The 18,701-nt window shown below is 46.4% G+C and overlaps 1 protein-coding gene across 11 annotated transcripts in view; it reads right to left on the bottom strand.

Annotated features, from left to right (window-relative positions):
* The window catches only part of Ptk2 (protein tyrosine kinase 2), a 223,995-nt gene that overhangs the window by 103,935 nt on the left and 101,359 nt on the right, over positions 1-18,701 (bottom strand). For all 11 annotated transcript variants that reach the window (XM_029555008.1, XM_029555009.1, XM_008851064.2 and 8 more), the window contains exons 8-11: positions 9,087-9,227; positions 8,232-8,309; positions 3,553-3,660; positions 1,963-2,080 (exon numbers count right to left, since the gene is read on the bottom strand). In XM_029555008.1, the coding sequence (XP_029410868.1) occupies positions 1,963-2,080; positions 3,553-3,660; positions 8,232-8,309; positions 9,087-9,227 (445 nt within the window). The remainder of the gene's footprint in view (positions 1-1,962; positions 2,081-3,552; positions 3,661-8,231; positions 8,310-9,086; positions 9,228-18,701) is intronic.

Raw genomic sequence — 18,701 nt, 5'->3', positions numbered from 1 at the left:
ATACAGGGCACCAACCTCTGGGTTGTCATGACAAGCATTTTTATTCACACTCTCCTGCCTGAGCAGAACTCTTAAATGATGCTCCCTGCAGAGTACACAGCTAATTGCTGTGAAATCAGTTACAGATACTGAAGCTTTAGACATGGACAGCCACATTTAACACCTGCCTGTTAACTGCTAACGTGTATCAAATACGAAGACAAAACACACAGGTAAGGAGGAAGGCGTGGTGGCCACACCTGTAGTCCCAGCACTCGGGAGGGAGAGGTAGGCAGGTCTCTGTCAGATCGAGGCCAGCCTGGTCTACAAAGTGAGTTCCAGGCCAGCTGGGGCTACAGGGAGACCCTGTCTCAAAACAAACAAGAAATGACAACAACAAAAAGCATACTGGTAAAGGGAATAGGTAAGATAGGGTGCAGTATAGAGACTGGTTAACTAAAAAGAAATCACCTGCAACCTCTAACATGTGTCCTTCAGCACTACATTTTAGTAAAGAAATTCTCTCAACATAAACCAAATACTTTATGTCAAAGCTTTAACTGAGAACTTCAGACACTTCTGAAAGCTACTGTGTTATGACATCCACCCGCCCCCCCCCAGAGACTTGTCCTACAGTGTTGGTTAGTCTGGTACTGGCTGTGTAGCCTAGGCTAGCCTCCTGCCTCAGTTTCCCTAATGCTGGGATTACAGGCACACTCCCACCATGCTCAGGATGCCATTTCATATGAAAAGAACCTCAACAGAAACGTACATTGTACAAGAAAATTCCCAAGTAGCTATGGTTCATGTGACTCTCACAGGAAATACCCAGTCCTTATGTGGGTGGTCTGGTGGCTTGCTGCACCTGTGGCCATGGCTTCAGCGCTTGTTTCCGGAGCATAATACTATCATTAGGTTTTATGCAGAGAGTACCAGGACTCTGTGTATTACAGCAGTCCACACCCACGTCTCTGAGCTCCCCGTGCTTAGGGCTCTCCTGCGAGCTGGGTGGGCCCCTTCCATGCAGCCTTCCTCATCTGCTGCACTTTCCACCTCTGTGGGGCCACTCAGTTCAGCTAGCCTGGACACATGCCACCAAGGCTTCACGACTCCTAGTCATGGAGGTAGTGCTGGAAAAGGCCCGGGCAAATTCACATACACTGCCCACCTGCCCTAGTGCAGGCTGGTGTCTGGTTACTGTTTGGGACCCTCCTAACGACCTACGAAGTAGGCAGCACAAAGTTAAGGTCAATACAAGCCAAGACCGCACTGCAACTAGAGCAGAACAGGGAACAATACTCATCTACTGGGAACAGAGCACTGTCTAGGCAGCCCTGGCAGGGTGGAGCATGGGGCTTTGACCCTGCAGCACCAAACAGGTGCTGCGGTTCTGTTTCAGAGTCATCTTCTACAGATGAGTGTGTGGCTTGCAGGGAGAACCCAGAGGCTGTCCCTGTGTCCCACGGCAATAATGTCCTACTCAGAATGTTTTCACTTGACTGCTTCAGAAGTCCAGAGCAGCAGGAAAGTTCTTTGTGCTACACTTGTAAACCCCGCTTCATTCTGAAGTACACAGCCTCGTTTCTAGAATATTTGATTCCACATCATGCTTTTTGTTCTTCAATTATTCTGTGTTCCAGTTGTACAGGAGAAAACAACAACAGGATAGAAACCTCAACATGAATTATAAGAATCCCAAGGGGCACATTTGAAAAACTGAGAGATAATCTCCAGAGTTTACTAATGGAACTCAGGAGCTTCTCCACACAGGGCACTCACAGCAAAGCATTGTCACAGTACAAGGTCATCCTTAAGCAGCAGCCCAGCCCAGCTTTTCATGTGTGGACTGTGACTTGGGCCACTATCCCTAGGAAGCAAACACGTAGACCACAGCCTATCCGGCCTTCCCATTTAGTGTTAGCAAGATGGAGACTGGGCTGCTGGGGTAAGCCACCAGTGCAGCAGGGGTGAAGACAGTCTCACCTTTCTGGGGTCTGATGATGAAGGACTGTGTGGCTCCGTTCACCAGTCGGCAGTATCCGTCGATCAGGTCAGCCATGTTCTCTGCGATGGTTAGGGATGGTGCCGTCACTGTCAGAGGCTAATGGGGAAGACCAAGAGAGAGACATTATTGTTCTTCCCAGGAATCAAAGGGACAGCTGTGCTATGACATCAGACTTCTGCACACACTTGGAAACAGAGGAGTGGGCGTGAAACAAGACTTGCCAGATCTGACTTTTCGAGAAAGGAAGCCTGGTATGTAAGGACATTGTTCCTAGAAGATGTGACAGGAGACAGACTAAGAGTAAAAAAGAAAAACTGCTTAAACTGAGATTCATTTTTCTGAAAAAAGGAAGTGAAAAAAGTATTTTCCTTCAGCAGTCTGGCCCTTAGGTATACTCTAAGAAAAGAATTTAGGTAACAAGGTAAAGCACAACTCATTTTAGAGACCAATACTCAGTACATTCTTATCAATCATGCATCATAATTTTCTACCATTAAAGGAAATTGGTAAAATTTCAGTATTTTAATCTTCATAGCATGTTTTGCTGGGAGGCTTAAAAATCTGGAGGGTCACCTGTATAGAGCAAGTAGTCATTCTAAATTGCCTAAAGGCCTATTTCTGTTATCTGGAGACAACAAAAGCTGTATTTTATTTTCAGATCCAAGTATGCCCTAATTCACAAGGCTATTTGTAACTTCTTTCCAAACAAATGGCTTCTCTCCCTTGCATGACCCTAAACACTGCAGAGGGGCAGCAGCACTGAAGCCTCCTCGGGAATGGCAGGACTCGGCCGGCCTCCAGCACTCCACGCCCATGCCTGCTGATTCTGGGGGTCAGCCCTTTCTAGACTCCAGCCTCAGATGTCGCTGACTGAGGCTCACAAGACAGGACAGTGGTGAAACGCCCAGTGGGCAAGCTGCGCCAGGGACAAGAGCTTTAAATAAGGTGCTCACAACCAATGGCTCAGACTGCAGTCAGTAGGCTCTGTTCAGAGTCCAAGGTCCAAAGGCCGCTGCGTAGTATTCGCTGAATGGTTGCGTCTCCTCCTGCCACTTAACTCACTTCTAATTTTTTTCTTTCTCCTTTATTGTTTGGAGTTTTTGAAACAGGGTCTTGCTGTGCCCATGATGGTAGCTGGATGGAACTCACCATCCTCTTGCCTCGGCCCCAGAGGAATGGGGTTACTTACAGGGGCGGGGCCACTGCGCCCAGCCCATCCATTCTCAGTACACTGGGGCGGGTGCTAGCAGAATTACCAATCAGGCCCAGAGGCTGTGGCAACAGAACAGCACTGTGGCCAGGACAGACACAGACAAGCCAACAAGTATGTTTCCTTGATGCTTCTGAATAGTCTCTAATCATATTCATAATAACATTCTTGATTTTAAAAAGTTACTCCTCTCCTATTTTGGGGGACACTGAATTATTTTTGAACCTTTACACACAAAGAAGTTGCTAGTCTGATGACCCAGGAACACGTCACCGTTACCCTAGAGAAGCACCTCTACACCACCCATGTTATGGGTCCTCGGATGAAGTGGTGGGAGCCTCCCTCTGTGGTCCCTTACCTCAGGTGCACCTGCGACTCTGAGCTGCAGCATTCCTTTCCTGTCCTTGTCCTCGCTGTTTGAATACTGAATGGTCTGCACTTGGGTGAAGTCAGCCAGGTGTGTGGGCTTTGGAAGGAAACGTAAAACCTTAGGCCAGGGATAAACACCTCAGTCCTCTGATCCTAACGGCTCTGCGAAACGCTCACTACCCCAGCTGCCATCTGTTCTCCTGAAAACACCCTTCCCACAAAGTCGGGGACACTGACTGTGTGGGACAATGCTCCTCTAGTGAACACTGGTGCGTCAGTCCTGTGGCATCCAGGTTCAGGCTGCTCTTGGTGGTATCCTGAAGAGACCTGACAAATGGGTGGGTGAGAGAAAGCTGTGTCCACAGAGGAATGAAGAAAGCAGGGGGAGCCACTGCCATGACCACTCCTCGAGGCGCCTGAGGCGATTCTTGGAGGAAGCAGAAATTTGAAGAGGTGGAAAAACTATGCACCAATTTATAGAGAAATAGAGGGCTGTTAGGAGCTGATGGCTTGTGATGAACATGTGCTCCCGCAATCTATGGCAGCGGAGAAAGGGGGGAAGGGGGGGAGGAGGGAGGGGGGAGGGGGAGGGGGAGGGGGAGGGGAGGTCGTCCTCACAATAAAACCTAAGCACAAGACCAGAGGGCCTTTTTTATTTTTTTATGACACAAGGTCTCACCATGTAGCCCAAGCTGGCCTATAACTACCCTATACGAGCCCAAGGTGGTTTCAGATCTTCCTGTCAGCATTTCCAAGGCTAGGATACGAGTGTGTGTGACCACATTCAAATTTGTTATATTTTTAAATTTTTTTATTTTATGTGTATGCGTATATCGCCTACATGTAGGTAAGTGCACCCGTGTTGTGCAATGCCCACAGAGGACAGAAGGAGCTGTCGGATCCCCTGGAACTGGAGTTACAGACAGTTGTTAGCTGCCATGTGGGTGCTGGGATTCAAACCCAGGTCTTCTGCAAGAACAACCATTGTTCTTAACCGCTGAGCTGTCTCTCCAGCCCCAGATTTATGTTATTTAAGCTCAAGAAAAACTGTCCTAAACAATGTTATTGTGTGTGGGTGTGGGGTGTGTGTGTGCACATGTTGCTGGGGACTGCAGTGTGAGGCAAGGCACTGACCCACAACCCCAGCTTTAATGACATACTTTTCATTGACAAATTAAAATTCGTTTTTCAAACACCAAATGACTGCATATGTCCAAGGAAAACACCTGAGGGGAGAGGTGTACTAAGTCCACCAGAAACGATAGCAGGCCAAGCATCAAACCAAAGCAACAGCTCTGGAGCAGTGCTGGCCTCACAAAACGGAAGGACAGCAGGTGGCGGTAATAGTCCCCTTCAGGGGCAGAAGACTCAGCCCCTTGTAACTGATCTCTGCCACTCGGAGCTGCTCAGCTGCACTGTACAACCACCGAACCACCTGGGGGCATTTCCTACCGGCTTCCGTTCTACTAGGGCGGGATGTAAGCACCTCGGCTTCTCAGGTTGGGTTCCCAGCACCCACATGGCAGCTAACAATGGTCTGTAACTCCAGTTCCAGGGGATCTGACGCCCTCTTCTGTCCTCTGTGGGCACTGCACGACATGGGTGCACTTACATACAAGCAGGCAACACATTCATGCACATAAAGTAAAAATAATTTTTTCTGAAAAAATTTAGAAGATAAAGAATCTTCAAAGAAAACTGAGTGACTACAAACTAAATCTAAAGGACAGGATTGAAAATAGGTAACATCACAGTTTTCTCAAGAGACCACACATATATTTACCCTTCACACAAGCACTCTGAATGGTCCTACTGCTGTTTCTGTTTTGTTATTTTTTGAGACAAGGTTCCACTACATGGCCCCAGCTGGCCAGGAACTCACCATGTAAACCAAGTTAGTCTCAAAGTCACAGAGATCTGCCTGCTTCTACCTCTCAAATGGCGGAATTAAAGATGTGTGTCACCATGCCTGGCACGTGCCACCTTTTTTTTTTGGTCTTTTTTGAGACAGGATCTCCTTATAGCCCCAGCTGTCCTGGAACTATGTAGACCAGGCTGGCGTCGAACTCACAAAGACCCACCTGCCTCTGCCTCCCAAGTGCTGGGATTAAAGGTATGCGCCATCATGCCTGGCCTATGTGCCACTTTCTTACCAGTGCTGTTCCTGTATCTGTCCTCAATAGCGCAGTGGGCAGGCATGGTATCATGCGCCATTTCTTGGGAGACACTTTTTGAGTTAGCATTTTTTTAAGCATCTGACAATCATACTGTTTTTTTTTTTGTTTTTTTGAAATAAGGTCTCCCTGTAGGAGCTCACTATGTAGACCAGGCTGGCCTTGAATTCAGAGATCTGCCTGCCTTTGTCTCCCAAGAGATGGGATAAAAGGTGTGCGCCACCATGCCAGGCTTTATTTTTTTTAATAGTTTTTAAAAAAGTTTTTGTGTATGTTTGTGTGTCTGAGTGTAACATATGTATACCGTGTGTGCAGGCGGTTTTGAGTGCTAGGAGCTGAACCCAGGTTCTCTGGAAGAGGAGCAAGTGCTTTTAACCTCTGACCATCTTTCTAGCCCCGAGTTACCACTTTTTATCTTTTAAGAGATCTATGTCTTTCCCAAAGTTATTGGATAATCTCATTTTCTTATAAACGTCATCATTCTCACTTTACACATACCTCTACACTCCATCCGGAGTGAGTTCTAACAGTCTGTGGGAAGGACTTCTCTGGAAATGCCTCCTGTCTTCCCTAACCTTGTAACGAGTTAGTGTTAAGAACAGTATCTGTTCAATCTGTCTTCCTGCTATGTAAGCAGCTTATTTAATCTGGTAGCCTTTAGGAAAACAGTGTCAACACTCTTATGAGGCCTTGGGCTCCTCTTGTGATCAAGTGGTACAAGCTGAGCTAAACACATAGCTTTAATCTTAAAGTATGTTCCCTATTTCTTCCTCATGACCCTTCTCTCGTCCCTGACCCAGAATAGTGCATGAGCACATGTGCATGGGTGTGCGCGTTGTGAAAATATCAGTGTTGAAAGCAGTAACCTTGGAAGCAATGAATTATCTATGGTATATATTGTAAGCAACAGATACGATTATGATTAGATTGATAACATCTGTCTGTTTCTGTGTATGCTATTCTGAGTCAGTACAGTCAGAAAAGGAAATGCTCTGGTAAGACAAAGTTCCTATTTCTTTCCTACATCACAGCCGGATGTATCGTTTAAATTAAAGAGTGTACACCTTCTTAGAGGAACAGGTTTATAAAAATCAGAAGGAACAGTTCTCAGAACAGGGCAGGAGCCAAGCAGAGTGGGGATGGACAGCAAGGAGTGCATGTAGACAGACAGGTCAGTACAACAATGGCTGGTCACATGGCAATGCTGAATACACAGGTCCAGGTATGAAGTTCAGAGCACAAAGCAACACACCTGAAAAGACATGCCTGCTAGTGGGAGCCTGCAAAGAAGACATGGCAACCACACTGCCTGCCTGCCTGTCCATAGGATCATGTCCTCCTCGGCATACCACCCCTGACAAGTGTCACTATACACCCCAGGACTTACTATCTCCTGGCACAGAACAGTGCATACTTTCTCCGCATCCCTGACTGTAAGCTATAAGCAGGTGCTCAGCAACATTAATTGCAAGTCAAGACAGGAGCACACAATGGTGGACCAGCTATGAGTTTCTCTCTAATGGGTATTTTCCCTCAATGAGGTAAGTGAGGACAACAGAAGATTCAGAATTCAAAGTCTGAGATATGGATTTGGAATTAGCTTAAAGGCATTAATTAGAGGATAGGTTTGTCCAGACAAATATACTAAAATTAGGGGCTGGAGAGATGACTCAGAGGTTAAGAACACTGACTGTTCTTGCAGAAGACCCGGGTTCGAATCCCAGCACCCACATGGCAGCTAACAACTGTCCATAATTCTAGTTCCAAGGGATCCGACAGCATCTTCTGTCCTCCGTGGGCACTGCATGACATGGGTGCACTTACCTACATGCAGGCAATACACACATACACATAAAATAAAAATAATATAAAAAAGAAACAAAACAAATATACTAAAATTACATCCAGAAGTTTTAAACAATATGTGGTACAGTGCTTGCCTAGCATGTACAAGGTGCTGGGTTTGATCATTAGCAGTACAGTAAAAAAAAAAAAAAAGACCACTCGGGGCTGGAGAGATGGCTCAACAGTTAAAGAGCTCTGGCTGCTCTTGCAAAACAGCTGGTTTTAGTTCCCATCACCTATATGACAGCAAACAACCATCTATTACACCAGTTCCAGAGGATCCGATGCCTTCATCTGACCTCCTCAGGCAGAGTACTCCCATGGTGCATCTACATACATGAAGGCAAAATACTCATACACATAAAAATTAAACTTTTTTCTTAAATATGTCCACTCACAATAAGATGGAACAGCCCCATCCGAGCTTCACACACACTATATATAACCTGTCTGATTCACTTCTCTTCAAGGGTAAAGAATTCTGAAGACTCCCAACTGAGGTCTAAGGAACCCCCATGCCCCATCTGAGCAAGCAGCAGCATGGGATGGGGGATTTCCTTGCAGGATGGTGTCTTTCAGGGGAGCTCATTCATTAACCCCATTCCTCTGAGCCCAGAGCCAAACTGCTGTGGGGTCCCAGCAGACTCACACTGCAGCCCTTGTCTGTCAGGTAGCTGATCCCTTCCTCTGGGCCGATCGCCAATTCCACAGAGATGATCCAGCTCGACTTTTGAAGATCAAACAGGTGAGAAACAAGAGGTGCCGGAAGGAAAAAAATAATTTTAGATCCAGAGTCAGGAATATATGAAAGGAGTGGGGCTGAGGAGAGCTTGGGCTCTGTCCGTCCATCTAACCAAGGAAGATGTTTGTGTCGGTGGCCAGGACCTGCTGGGCCCGGACAGGAATGACTGTGGCATTGCAGAGGGGTAATCTTTTCTCTGGGAAGATTATCTGACAGGCAGAGTCGTCCTTGAACAACAGCGAACCAAACCACAGGATGGAATGAAAAGAGCGGACTACGAACACAAGCTGTTTAAGAGGTGCTTTATTACCTTGTTGGCACATCTTCTTCTTGGATTTTTTTCCCATGAGAGTGAAAGAATATTTTTGTTTGTTTAAAGATTAGGACAACATGGGGCTGGAGAGGTGGCTCGGCAGTTAAGAGCACTGACTGCTCTTGCAGAGGACTCAGGTTCGATTCCCAGCACCCACATGGTGGCTATGAACCATCTTTAACTCCAGTTCCAGGGGAATCCAAAGCCCTCTTCTGACCTCCTTGGCATTGTACGACATGGGTGCACTCAAATACATGCAGGCAACACACACACATATAAAACAAAAATAATAAGATATTTTTAAAAATTAGGACAATAATAAAAAAATAACAAAATGAAAATTAGGATAAATTAGTTTTCATTTAATCAGAAATATAGATACACGTGGATTTTGTTTTTAAAGCAGAAGAAATCAAAATTGTACACAGCTCCCAATATCCCACACTTACCCCAAGGGCACACTTGAAGCATTCTTTGTCAAATCTGTATACCGGAGAGAGGATTTCAAAGAATTTCAGAATACTTTCTTCTCTGTTAAGGTTGGCAAACTGCCTGAACGTCTGTTGGATCAGTTTTCTTAGTGTTTTGGCCTACATGATAAAATTACACACACAAAAAAATTGTTTTTAAGTCAACCAAGAGTAAGGCTGTTCATGGTTTAAAAGTATCTACACTCATATACTACAAAATTTTACTTGCCAAGTAAGTACTAGAGCATTAACTATAGGTAAAATCCACATGAGCAAACCTTTTATGGCCATGTTAAGTGTGTAGCACAGGGCCAGTAACTCAGGGCTTTACTGTTTCAACAGAAGACTACGACAACAGTGTACGTAATAGGACATGTGGCACAGTTAGGATTAGGCCATGTACCATGGATGCATACGGCCCAGCAAGAGCAAAGGCACACGGCACTCACAAGTTCTACCATCCTTTCAGAAGATGCACAAATGATAAACTTGCAAAACTACTTATAAAACAGCTGGAGCTGTTATACAAATTGTGGTGTGTACTTTCCCAGCCAATGTTCTACCAGCTGACTGTTTTTTGGAACTAGTTGATGAGGTTGAAATCCATACCTTTCTGTGACATGACAAAGACAACAGAACCGATGCCTTCAGAACAGAGCTCACACTGGGCTTCATTCAAGCGGAAGCGTGCAACAGACAGAGAAAACAACTACCTACAGCTTTTTAACTTGCATGGACAACCACTGGTTTCTGTGCTCCTCTTTGACTCATCTGAGTGCTGTCTTCACACATGAACGCCCGACAACTGAGCGAGTGTTTCCCAGGAAAGCACCTGGCCATCAGTGTCTTAGATAGCCCAAGGTAAAGAAGCAGTGAGCCATGGTGAGGTCTGAGGACAAAGGGGCCCACGTGGACTGAGGTATGAACTTAGCTCCTCACCTGCTGACACTGACACCACCTGCATGGGCAGCTTTGAGTGGAGGAGTGAGTGACATTTTCTTGTGTGGGTTCTGGCAGGGATGCTGACAGCAGGAAAGGAACATGAGAGTAAATAGGAAGCTCACCAACAACCTGGCGAGAGCAACAGTTCACACAAGCACAAGCAGGAAAGGGGCAAGACGGACTCCTGTTGCATTTTGAAAATGGAAGAAACTCTAGGCAAGAGTAGGTACTGAACTGACATGGCAAAACCTATTGGAGGAACAGGGTGGTGGGCAAGGGCTGGGAGAGCACCAGGGGCCATGGGGAATTCCAGTGGTGCCGTTATGTAAGCTGAAAGAGCGCCCTGGTCAGCATGCCCACAAAAGGTGTCAAAGGCAGGTCACTGGCAGACCCATGTCAAGGAGGTAGGCTGGGTGAACTTCAGAACCTTGGCAGTATAGAGGTAGGGAACACTGAGGCCCAGAGAGGGCTTCCCTGTGGCTGCTGAGGCAGGGACAGGGATGTCAGGAGGGTGTGGCCTCCACTGGTGGGGTCACAGAGGTGAAACCTGCTGGAGTGACTTAAGTCTCAACAAATCAAAAGGACTGCTGCCTCTGACACACTGCAGATGACCTGAGAAGACAGGAGCTGTGGCTAGAGGGGTGAACACAGCAAGGGGTACAGCTACTGAGATGAAAGACCAGGGTGAGAGACAGAGGATGTCACAAAGCAGAGACCACAGGCTGAAAGAACAGGCTCTGCAGGGTCACAGAGAGGTGGAGGCACGGCCAGGAGTGAAAGCAGAAGACCAAGTCTGCTCACTACAGCTGGCCATGCAGGCACTGAGTGACCTCATAGGGCGACAGTGGTTAAAGCAAATCCAGGGTGACTAGGTGCTTGGATAGAACTAAAGGGTGAAACAGAAAAAGGGCAGCTTTGTGAACACAAAACAGTGGTGCTAATTATGGACATGTCTGTGATCTAATTCCCTTTCTACCTGGACCATCAAGTAGTAGACAGCTGGTTAAATTTGAGTTTAGGAAAGGGTAGGGCTAGTGACAGAAAGGTCAGTTACCAGCTGAAGTCATTACAAGCACAGCAACTGCCAATCAAATGGACAGGAAAGAAAGAAGAAAGGACCACAGTCAGGAGCTGGCAGCTGGCTTACCCACGGCTGCATTCTGAGGGGCACGCAGAGGGACAGAAACAACAGAATTCCACCTCATTTGAGAAGGACTAGTTTTGATTTAGATCAGGTTTTGAACTGAAGTAAAACATGTTCTAGGTCAGTAAGGCCTGGCTAGAAAATGCACTACACAGATAGATAACAGTCTTTCAACCTAGGACTCTTCTTAGAAACAAGCCTTTAAGGGAATGAGCATCAGGAAGAAATGGTCTTGAGCTAAGAGACTGACAAATGCCACTTCCTGACACAGAGCTGTTCTGCTATGACTTTTTTTTTTTCCTTTTTCTTTTTGATAGATAGTCTCATGTAGCCCAGGCTGGCCTTGAACTTTTTAAGTAGCTGAGGATAACCCTGAACTTTTCTAAATCCTGAGTGCTAGAATTATAGGCATATGCCTACAGGCATCATGCCATTTAAGGGACGCTGTAGACTGAACTCAGGGCTTTTGTAGTACATGCTTGGGAAGCACATTACCAACTGAGTTATATCACAGGCCCCAGACTTTCCAGTTTTGCTGACAGTGTATCTACACAGGTCTGCCCCGAGGAGAGTGGACACCAGATGTAGAAAAGTAAGTATCGTCAAAACTTTCCCACAAGATAGCCTCTCCATTATCAATAAACAATACAGTGTCTAGGGAGTTCACTGAATAAAAATCAGGCTCAAAGAAGTAGGCCTATTCCACACTGGAGCCAGAACAAATGTACTAGGGAAATTCTATTCAGGGCTTTGCATTTGGAATTCACCGAAGAACTAAGCATATACCTTGACCACCAGAAACTCAGTGTAGCTGTATAAAGAGGTCTGTGGCCATAGTCACAGGCACAGGGTAGTGATGATTTTTCTATATGCCAGTATGCATTGAGGCATAGCCCACAGAGAGTGCCTGAAAAGACATCTGCAGACAGACTTTTGGGAGCATAAATTCCCTGTCTCCACATTGACCCCTGCAATCTCTTCACTCATCTGCTCTTCACAGAGACTGGGCAAGGAGGTCTTGTCGGGAGGACCGGGAAGGAACTAGGATGTAAACCAGGGTATACAAGCACTTCTTTCTCTAAGATGCTTCCCAAACTGCACCAAAGAAAGTGACCATAATATTCTAGGGTATCACCTCTTTTTTGTTTTTTGAGACAAGGTCTCTCTGTAGCCCCAGCGGGCCAAGAACTCACCATATGAACCAGGCTGGCCTCTATCTCACAGAGGTCCACTGTGCTCTACAGGGTGCACGTACCACCACGCCCGGTCCTCTCATCACATTTTGTATGAGCCCTTTAACACGATTCTTCGTAAGATTCTTGTGGGTGAGCAGACTGTGCTCACTCACTAACTCTATGAAGAGAGTAGCTCACAGATCAAACAAGCCTTTGCTAAACCATGGGCAAGCAAGTGCAGATTCTGCCATCACAACTTGGACTCTGTTAATGTCACCCCACCCGGCGCTATCTTCTAACAGTTTGCCTTCCGACATGCAAGCTGAAGATGGCTCAGATTTCTTTAGCTTTGACATGCCATCACAGGACACGCTCCCACAATATGCTGGTTTTCTGTTGGTAAGAACTATCTCCAACAGCAAGTAGAAAAATGAGTCCAACAGAGACATAGGGCACTGGCCGACTTTCCTGAAGTACACAATGCAACACATTAAACACGGGTTAGGCCCAAGCCTTAAATCCCAGCACTCAGAAGACAGAGGCAGGCAGAGTTCTGTGAGCTCAAAGTTAGCCTGGTGTGCTGGATAGCTTTAGTTGTTGACTTGACACACTTGAGTAGAGGAAGCCTCAACTGGTGGACTGCCTCCATTGGCCTGGCCTGTGACCCTGTCTGTGGGGCATCTTCTTGATTGTTGAGTGATATGGGAGAGCCCACTGTGGGTGGTGCCACCCCTGGGCAGGTGGGCCTATGTTGTATAAGAAAGCAGGTTGAGCAGGAGCTACAGGAGCAAGCCAGTAAGCAGCGTTCCTCCATGGCCTATGCTTCAGCTCCTGCCTCCAGGTTCCTGTCCCGAGTTCCCACCTTGGGCTTCCTCAATGATAAACTGTAACCTGGGAGATCTAAGTCAAATAAACCCTTTCCTCCCCAGGTTGGTATTGGTCAGTGTTTTGTCACAGCAATGGAGAAACAAACTAAAACACCTGGTATATACAGTGAGTTCCAGGCCAGCCAGGGCTACAGGGTAATACTCCAAAATAAACATTTTAAAAATATATGGCAGAATGGGGAAGAGGGCATGATCATAGGGAACAGAACACAAGGGCATATCACTTTTGTTCACATTAAAAAAACCTTGGTATGTGCCTTCCTGACACTAAGAACATTTATAGTAGGTCAAGTGCTGACATGCAGAGAAGAAAGCATGAAAATAAACCAACTCTACTTGACACCTCAGTCCCAGCCACACGCTTGTTTGTGGATTCATTCACTATGGACAGTAGTGTACTCCTGGAATCCGAGCACCTGGGAGCTGAGACAGGACTGTGAATTCCAGGTCAGTCTGAATTATATACCCTATGCTCCCCCAGCATACACACACTCCACACACTCTACATACTCCCACTCCCACACACACAATTGTATAAATGGTGTTACTCCATAGGGGAGCAGGTAGAAGTCGAGGAAGGAGACTCTTCCTTTGAGTATGTGACAGCTCCAGCTGGATCTCCCAGACACTGGGAACCTAACGTGCTACTAGGGCAGCACACTAAGCACCTCCCCACCCGAACCCGAAGCTTAACACACCCGGCTCAGCTCCCATGCTTCTGTGGAACCTACTCATTCTCTCTCTTCCTCCTGACCTCCTGGGCCTTGAGGCATTTATGTGGCTGAATGGTTGGCTGGGTCCCACCCAGTTCTGCTCTGAATTTAACAGCCTGATTCCTAACAGCAGCACAACTGAACCTTCAGTATCTGAGGCAGAACTCTGAAGCCAGGCTCTGATCCTCCTTTTCCACCCCTTCCACATCAGACCCAGGGCCGAGTCCTGAAGTGCTCTACCTTCCACATCCTTCAGCTCTCTGCCCTTGGTCTCCTTTAAATCCAGCACTTATTACATCTGTTTGCAAGAGCATCTTCTTATGACTAAACAAACAGCTTGACTGTGCACCATTCTCTGGAAAGGACTGAAGCTATCAGCCCTTGGCCAAAGTCCATTTGATTTGGTTCCCTTTACCCTCCACCCAAAGCTTGTTTAGAAACTGAAAGCAATGGTGGTAAAGAACTAGTCGCCCTGACAATTAAAGCTACTGGAAACTTCTGAGTGATCTCACAAGTATGAACTGAGCAGGATCCGAAAATACAAACTAAGCCATGTTAAAAGGCAGATGATCTGTGCTCCATTTTTATCATCTGTCACATTCAGCTGAGCATGGGGGTAACATGCTAGTTTTTTGCAGGGTGGGAAACCTGGCTTATCCTGCATGCACGTACTACCAAGCCAGAAACCAAGGAATTATAGTGACAGACAAGAAATCAGTTTCAGGCTGCTGGGGGAGAGGTGGTAGCCATCAGAGTTGCTTCCCACGTGCACATAAACAACCCTCTTGCTCTCTGCCACCTAAGATGGAAGTATTGACCAGGAGTGCACCCAAGCTTTCCTAGGGTGAGCACTGAAATACAGTCATGAAGAAGACAGAGCATTCCAAACTTACAGTGTCAAAAACTGAACTAGAACTAGACCATCTTTGCTGTCTGGAGGAAATTCAGCAACTAGCTTTTCATAACAAGTGCACTAGTCAATTTGTCAACCTGACACAAACTAGAGCTACCAGGGAACAGGGAGCCTCAGCTGAGGGATTTCCTCCACCGGACTGGCCTACCACCACGTCTGTGAGGCATTTCCTAATTGGTATTTCATGCGGGTACTTGATACATGTTGTAGGTTGTACCATCCCTTGTCAGGTGGGCCTGGGCTGTATAAGGAAGGTAACTGAGCAAGTCAGAGGAAGCAAGCTACTGAGCAGCATTTCTCCATGGTCTCTTCTTCAATTCCTGTGCCCAGGTTCCTACCTTCCGTTCCTGCCTGGTTTCCCTCAATGATGGATTGTGACCTGGGAGTTGTAAGATGAAATAAACCCTTTCCCTGCAAGTTGGTTTTGGTCAGTGTTTTATCAAAGCAACAGAAAAGTAACTAATACAGAAATCTTCCTTAGAAAGCAGAAGTTCTTTCCTAATTCTCAGGGGGGAAGTTCCACAAAATCCTAACTTCTAGAGCCTCTGACATTAACTAAGACTTCAGTTAGGACTTTTCTAGAACTACAGAAGCAAGCAAGCCGGCTGGCTTTGCAATGCACTCAGATTTCAGCGCCTCGTTGTGTCTGCTCACATGTAGGAAACAAGGAATCTACTTAAGCAGTTAAGAACACTGCTCTTGCAGAAGACCCGGGTTTGCCTCCCAGCACCCACATGGCAGCTAACAACTGTCCGTAACTCCAGTTCCAGGAGATCCGACAGCCTCTTCTGTCCTCCTTGGGCACTGCATGACACGGGTGCACTTACCTACATGCAGACATAACACTCACATAAAATAACAAATTAAAAAAAAAAAAACAATAAAATTGTGTTGATTTTTTTGCCTACTTGTTGGTAAATATGTTTTGAGACAGTTTCACTATGCAGTGCAAATTGGCCTGGAACAGGAGTTCCTCCTACCTCAGCTCCTGAGTGCCAAGATCACCGGTGTGATAATAAAAGCATCCTAACGGCACTCTAGGAAACAGTGTAATTGTATCATGTGGGAAATGGAGAGATCCTTTATAATCTTCCAGCCTTTCTAGTTCTGAAACTGGGTCTCCTCTGTAAATGACATTAAAGTAAGAGAAGACTGGGCTGTGTGACTTCGGACCTACATTTAGGTCTGCAGGACAGCTAAGATGGTAGACAGAACCCCTCACCCTGCCCATCATGCAGACACCAAGATACTGACAAATCAATCACTATGACACAAGTCACGGAACATGACTTGACACAGATCTCACCAGTGACCACTACTTACTCCCGTCCTGTCCAGATCCCACACACATTCGTGTACCTAGTCTCCTCAACCACCTCCAGCTGGGAGCCTATGGGCTCCCCTCATCACTCATACCTTGGAGGAGTAAGGATGGGAACAGCAGAGTGCCCCGGAATTGACTTACTAGTGTTATGGGAGTAGTGACTTTACATATTCATCCTGGGCACTGCTAACATCAGCCAAGGGCAGACGTGGAAGGCATCTTGCCTGTCATTTCTGTCCCCAAAGCATAAGCACTCAGGATTCTGTTCTGTTCTTGGCAACACCACAGCTCAGTCAAGTTCTATGGAATGTTAATAATCTCTCAACAGTTCAATGGGAATGTTAACTGAAACAAGTCCTCTGGAACTTTAAATTTAAGGCAGGGAAAATATAGTGGGTTTTGGAGGAAAAAAAAAATATGACATAGCCTGTTTCTGGGGGGAAAAAAATGTTAAAGAGCTAGCCATTCAATACAGCCAACTCCAGAACAAACCAATTGTGTTAACTGCTGGTTAGTGTAAGTTTCATGGCAAAGTTTCTGGAGAAGGGACTGTCTGAGCAGCACTTTGTTTTAATAATGGGTGCTACGTAGCCTCTGGGAACACCTTCACAGAAGGGCCAGAGACCACCAAAGACTGACGGATATCAAAGGAATTTATGAGAAATCTTAGACTAAGGCCATGAATTCCTGGTTGAGCTATTTAAGAAGTCAAATAAATACTACTTGGCTTACAAAATTACAGTGATTCCCTTTTCATAAAAAGTACATGCAAGATGATCCAGCAGTAAAAGTGCTTAGTGCCAAACCTCACAACTTGAGTTCAATCCCTTTGTCCCACATGATGGGAGGAGAGAATTCCCACAAGTTGTCCAGTCACTTCCACACATATTCTGTGGTGCATGGACATGCATGTGTGCACACCCACACAATAAAAAGATGTAAAAGTTTAGGAGAACCTGGTTTATGAGGACGGGAGTCCGCTGCATCTGTGGTTACATCAAAACCAGAGACACTGGAAGGTCTAAAATGCACACCTGCTCTTTGCTTCCCATAACCCTTAAGTCCGTCAACCGTTCTTGCCATGGAAGCCCTGACCAGAGTAGGTGCGGACTGACTCTGCTCAACCCAAATCCTGGTCTGGGCTGTGCAAGGTGTAGCTCAAGACCACAGAAAAAAGCATGCTAGGACAGTCCAGGGCAAAAGAGACCAAAGGAGTGGAGCTGGGGAAGGTCTGGAGGTGGGGAAGGCCTGGAGAGCCTTGTGTGTAGGAGGGCCCAATGCAGCAACAGAGCAGGCATTCCCAATGAGGCCCAATCCCTTATCTTCTCAGTCACAGTTAACCCTCTCTTCATGCCTTTGTCACAAGTTACTCTCCCTGAGCTCTTCAATTTTATTAATCTTTTAAGTTGCTGTCATTTTTCATTCTTTCATCTAAATAAGGTTTACTAAATATACTATGTATTTGGATCTATGAAACCCAGCATGTGACGTGGAGAATGCCCGACATGATATGGACCCTCATGGGTCTTTAAAACAATGTAAGCAAGCTGAGTGTAGTGGTGCCTTTAATCCCAGTACTCGGGAGGCCGAGGTGGATCTCTGTGAGTTCAAGGCCAGCCTGGTCTCCATAGTGAGTTCCAGGCCAGCTGGGGCTACAGGGAGACTATCTCAAAAACAAAAATAACCCATAAGGTTAACAGTAGGCATGGCAGTGAGTGCCTTGAAATCCCAGTCCCAGGAAAGCAAAAGCAGCGGCTCTCTAGGAGACAGAGGGCAGGCTGTTTCATATAATGACTTTCAGGCAGGTTGGGACTAGGGAGACCCTGTCAGAAAAACAAACAAACAAAAACACAAGGTAGTAGGACAAATGCAAATAAGCACATAACTGCAAAATTACAAATTCAAGGCCAGGTGTGTAATGGTGAGCACCTTTAATTCCAGCACTCAGGAGACAGATGTAGGGTGATCTCTGTAAGTTCAAGGCTGGCTGCGGCTACAGAGCAAGACGGAGGGAAGGAGGGAGGGAAGAAGGGAGGAGTAGGGGAGGGTGAGGGGATTACCAATTCAGAGAGAAATATGAGTACATGTATAGACCTGATGCTGCTCAGGATTCAAGATAGAAGAGATGTTTCCCACCTCTGCTAGGGTGGAGAGAGGAGGGAGGCCAGAGTAAGAGAATTTGCAAAAGCCAGGTCTGGACAGGCTCCACTGAGCATCCACAGATACCTGCTCCACTATGGCCACACCCACACCCCACAGTCTGTACCCAGTCACTGTTTTAGACACCCAAAGACAGGAGTCACACTCTTGTGATAACTTTACATACATAAAGGTGTGAGGAGACAGCAGTTCTTCAGAGGTCACCAAGGTCTCATTATTTGAGAGTCACTGATGGATAGGACGCATGTATACAGTCACCAAGGGAGCTTGGGCAGAATACAAGCTGTGGCCCTCCTACTCCTGGGCCTCCCCTGAGACTGGGATCAGACGACTCTG

The sequence above is a fragment of the Nannospalax galili genome, unplaced genomic scaffold (assembly GCF_000622305.1).
Source record: "Nannospalax galili isolate Female #2095 unplaced genomic scaffold, S.galili_v1.0 scaffold525, whole genome shotgun sequence".
Taxonomy (NCBI): domain Eukaryota; kingdom Metazoa; phylum Chordata; class Mammalia; order Rodentia; family Spalacidae; genus Nannospalax; species Nannospalax galili.
The sequence above is the reverse complement of the archived record's forward strand: the minus strand, read 5'-3'. Positions and strand labels throughout refer to the sequence as shown.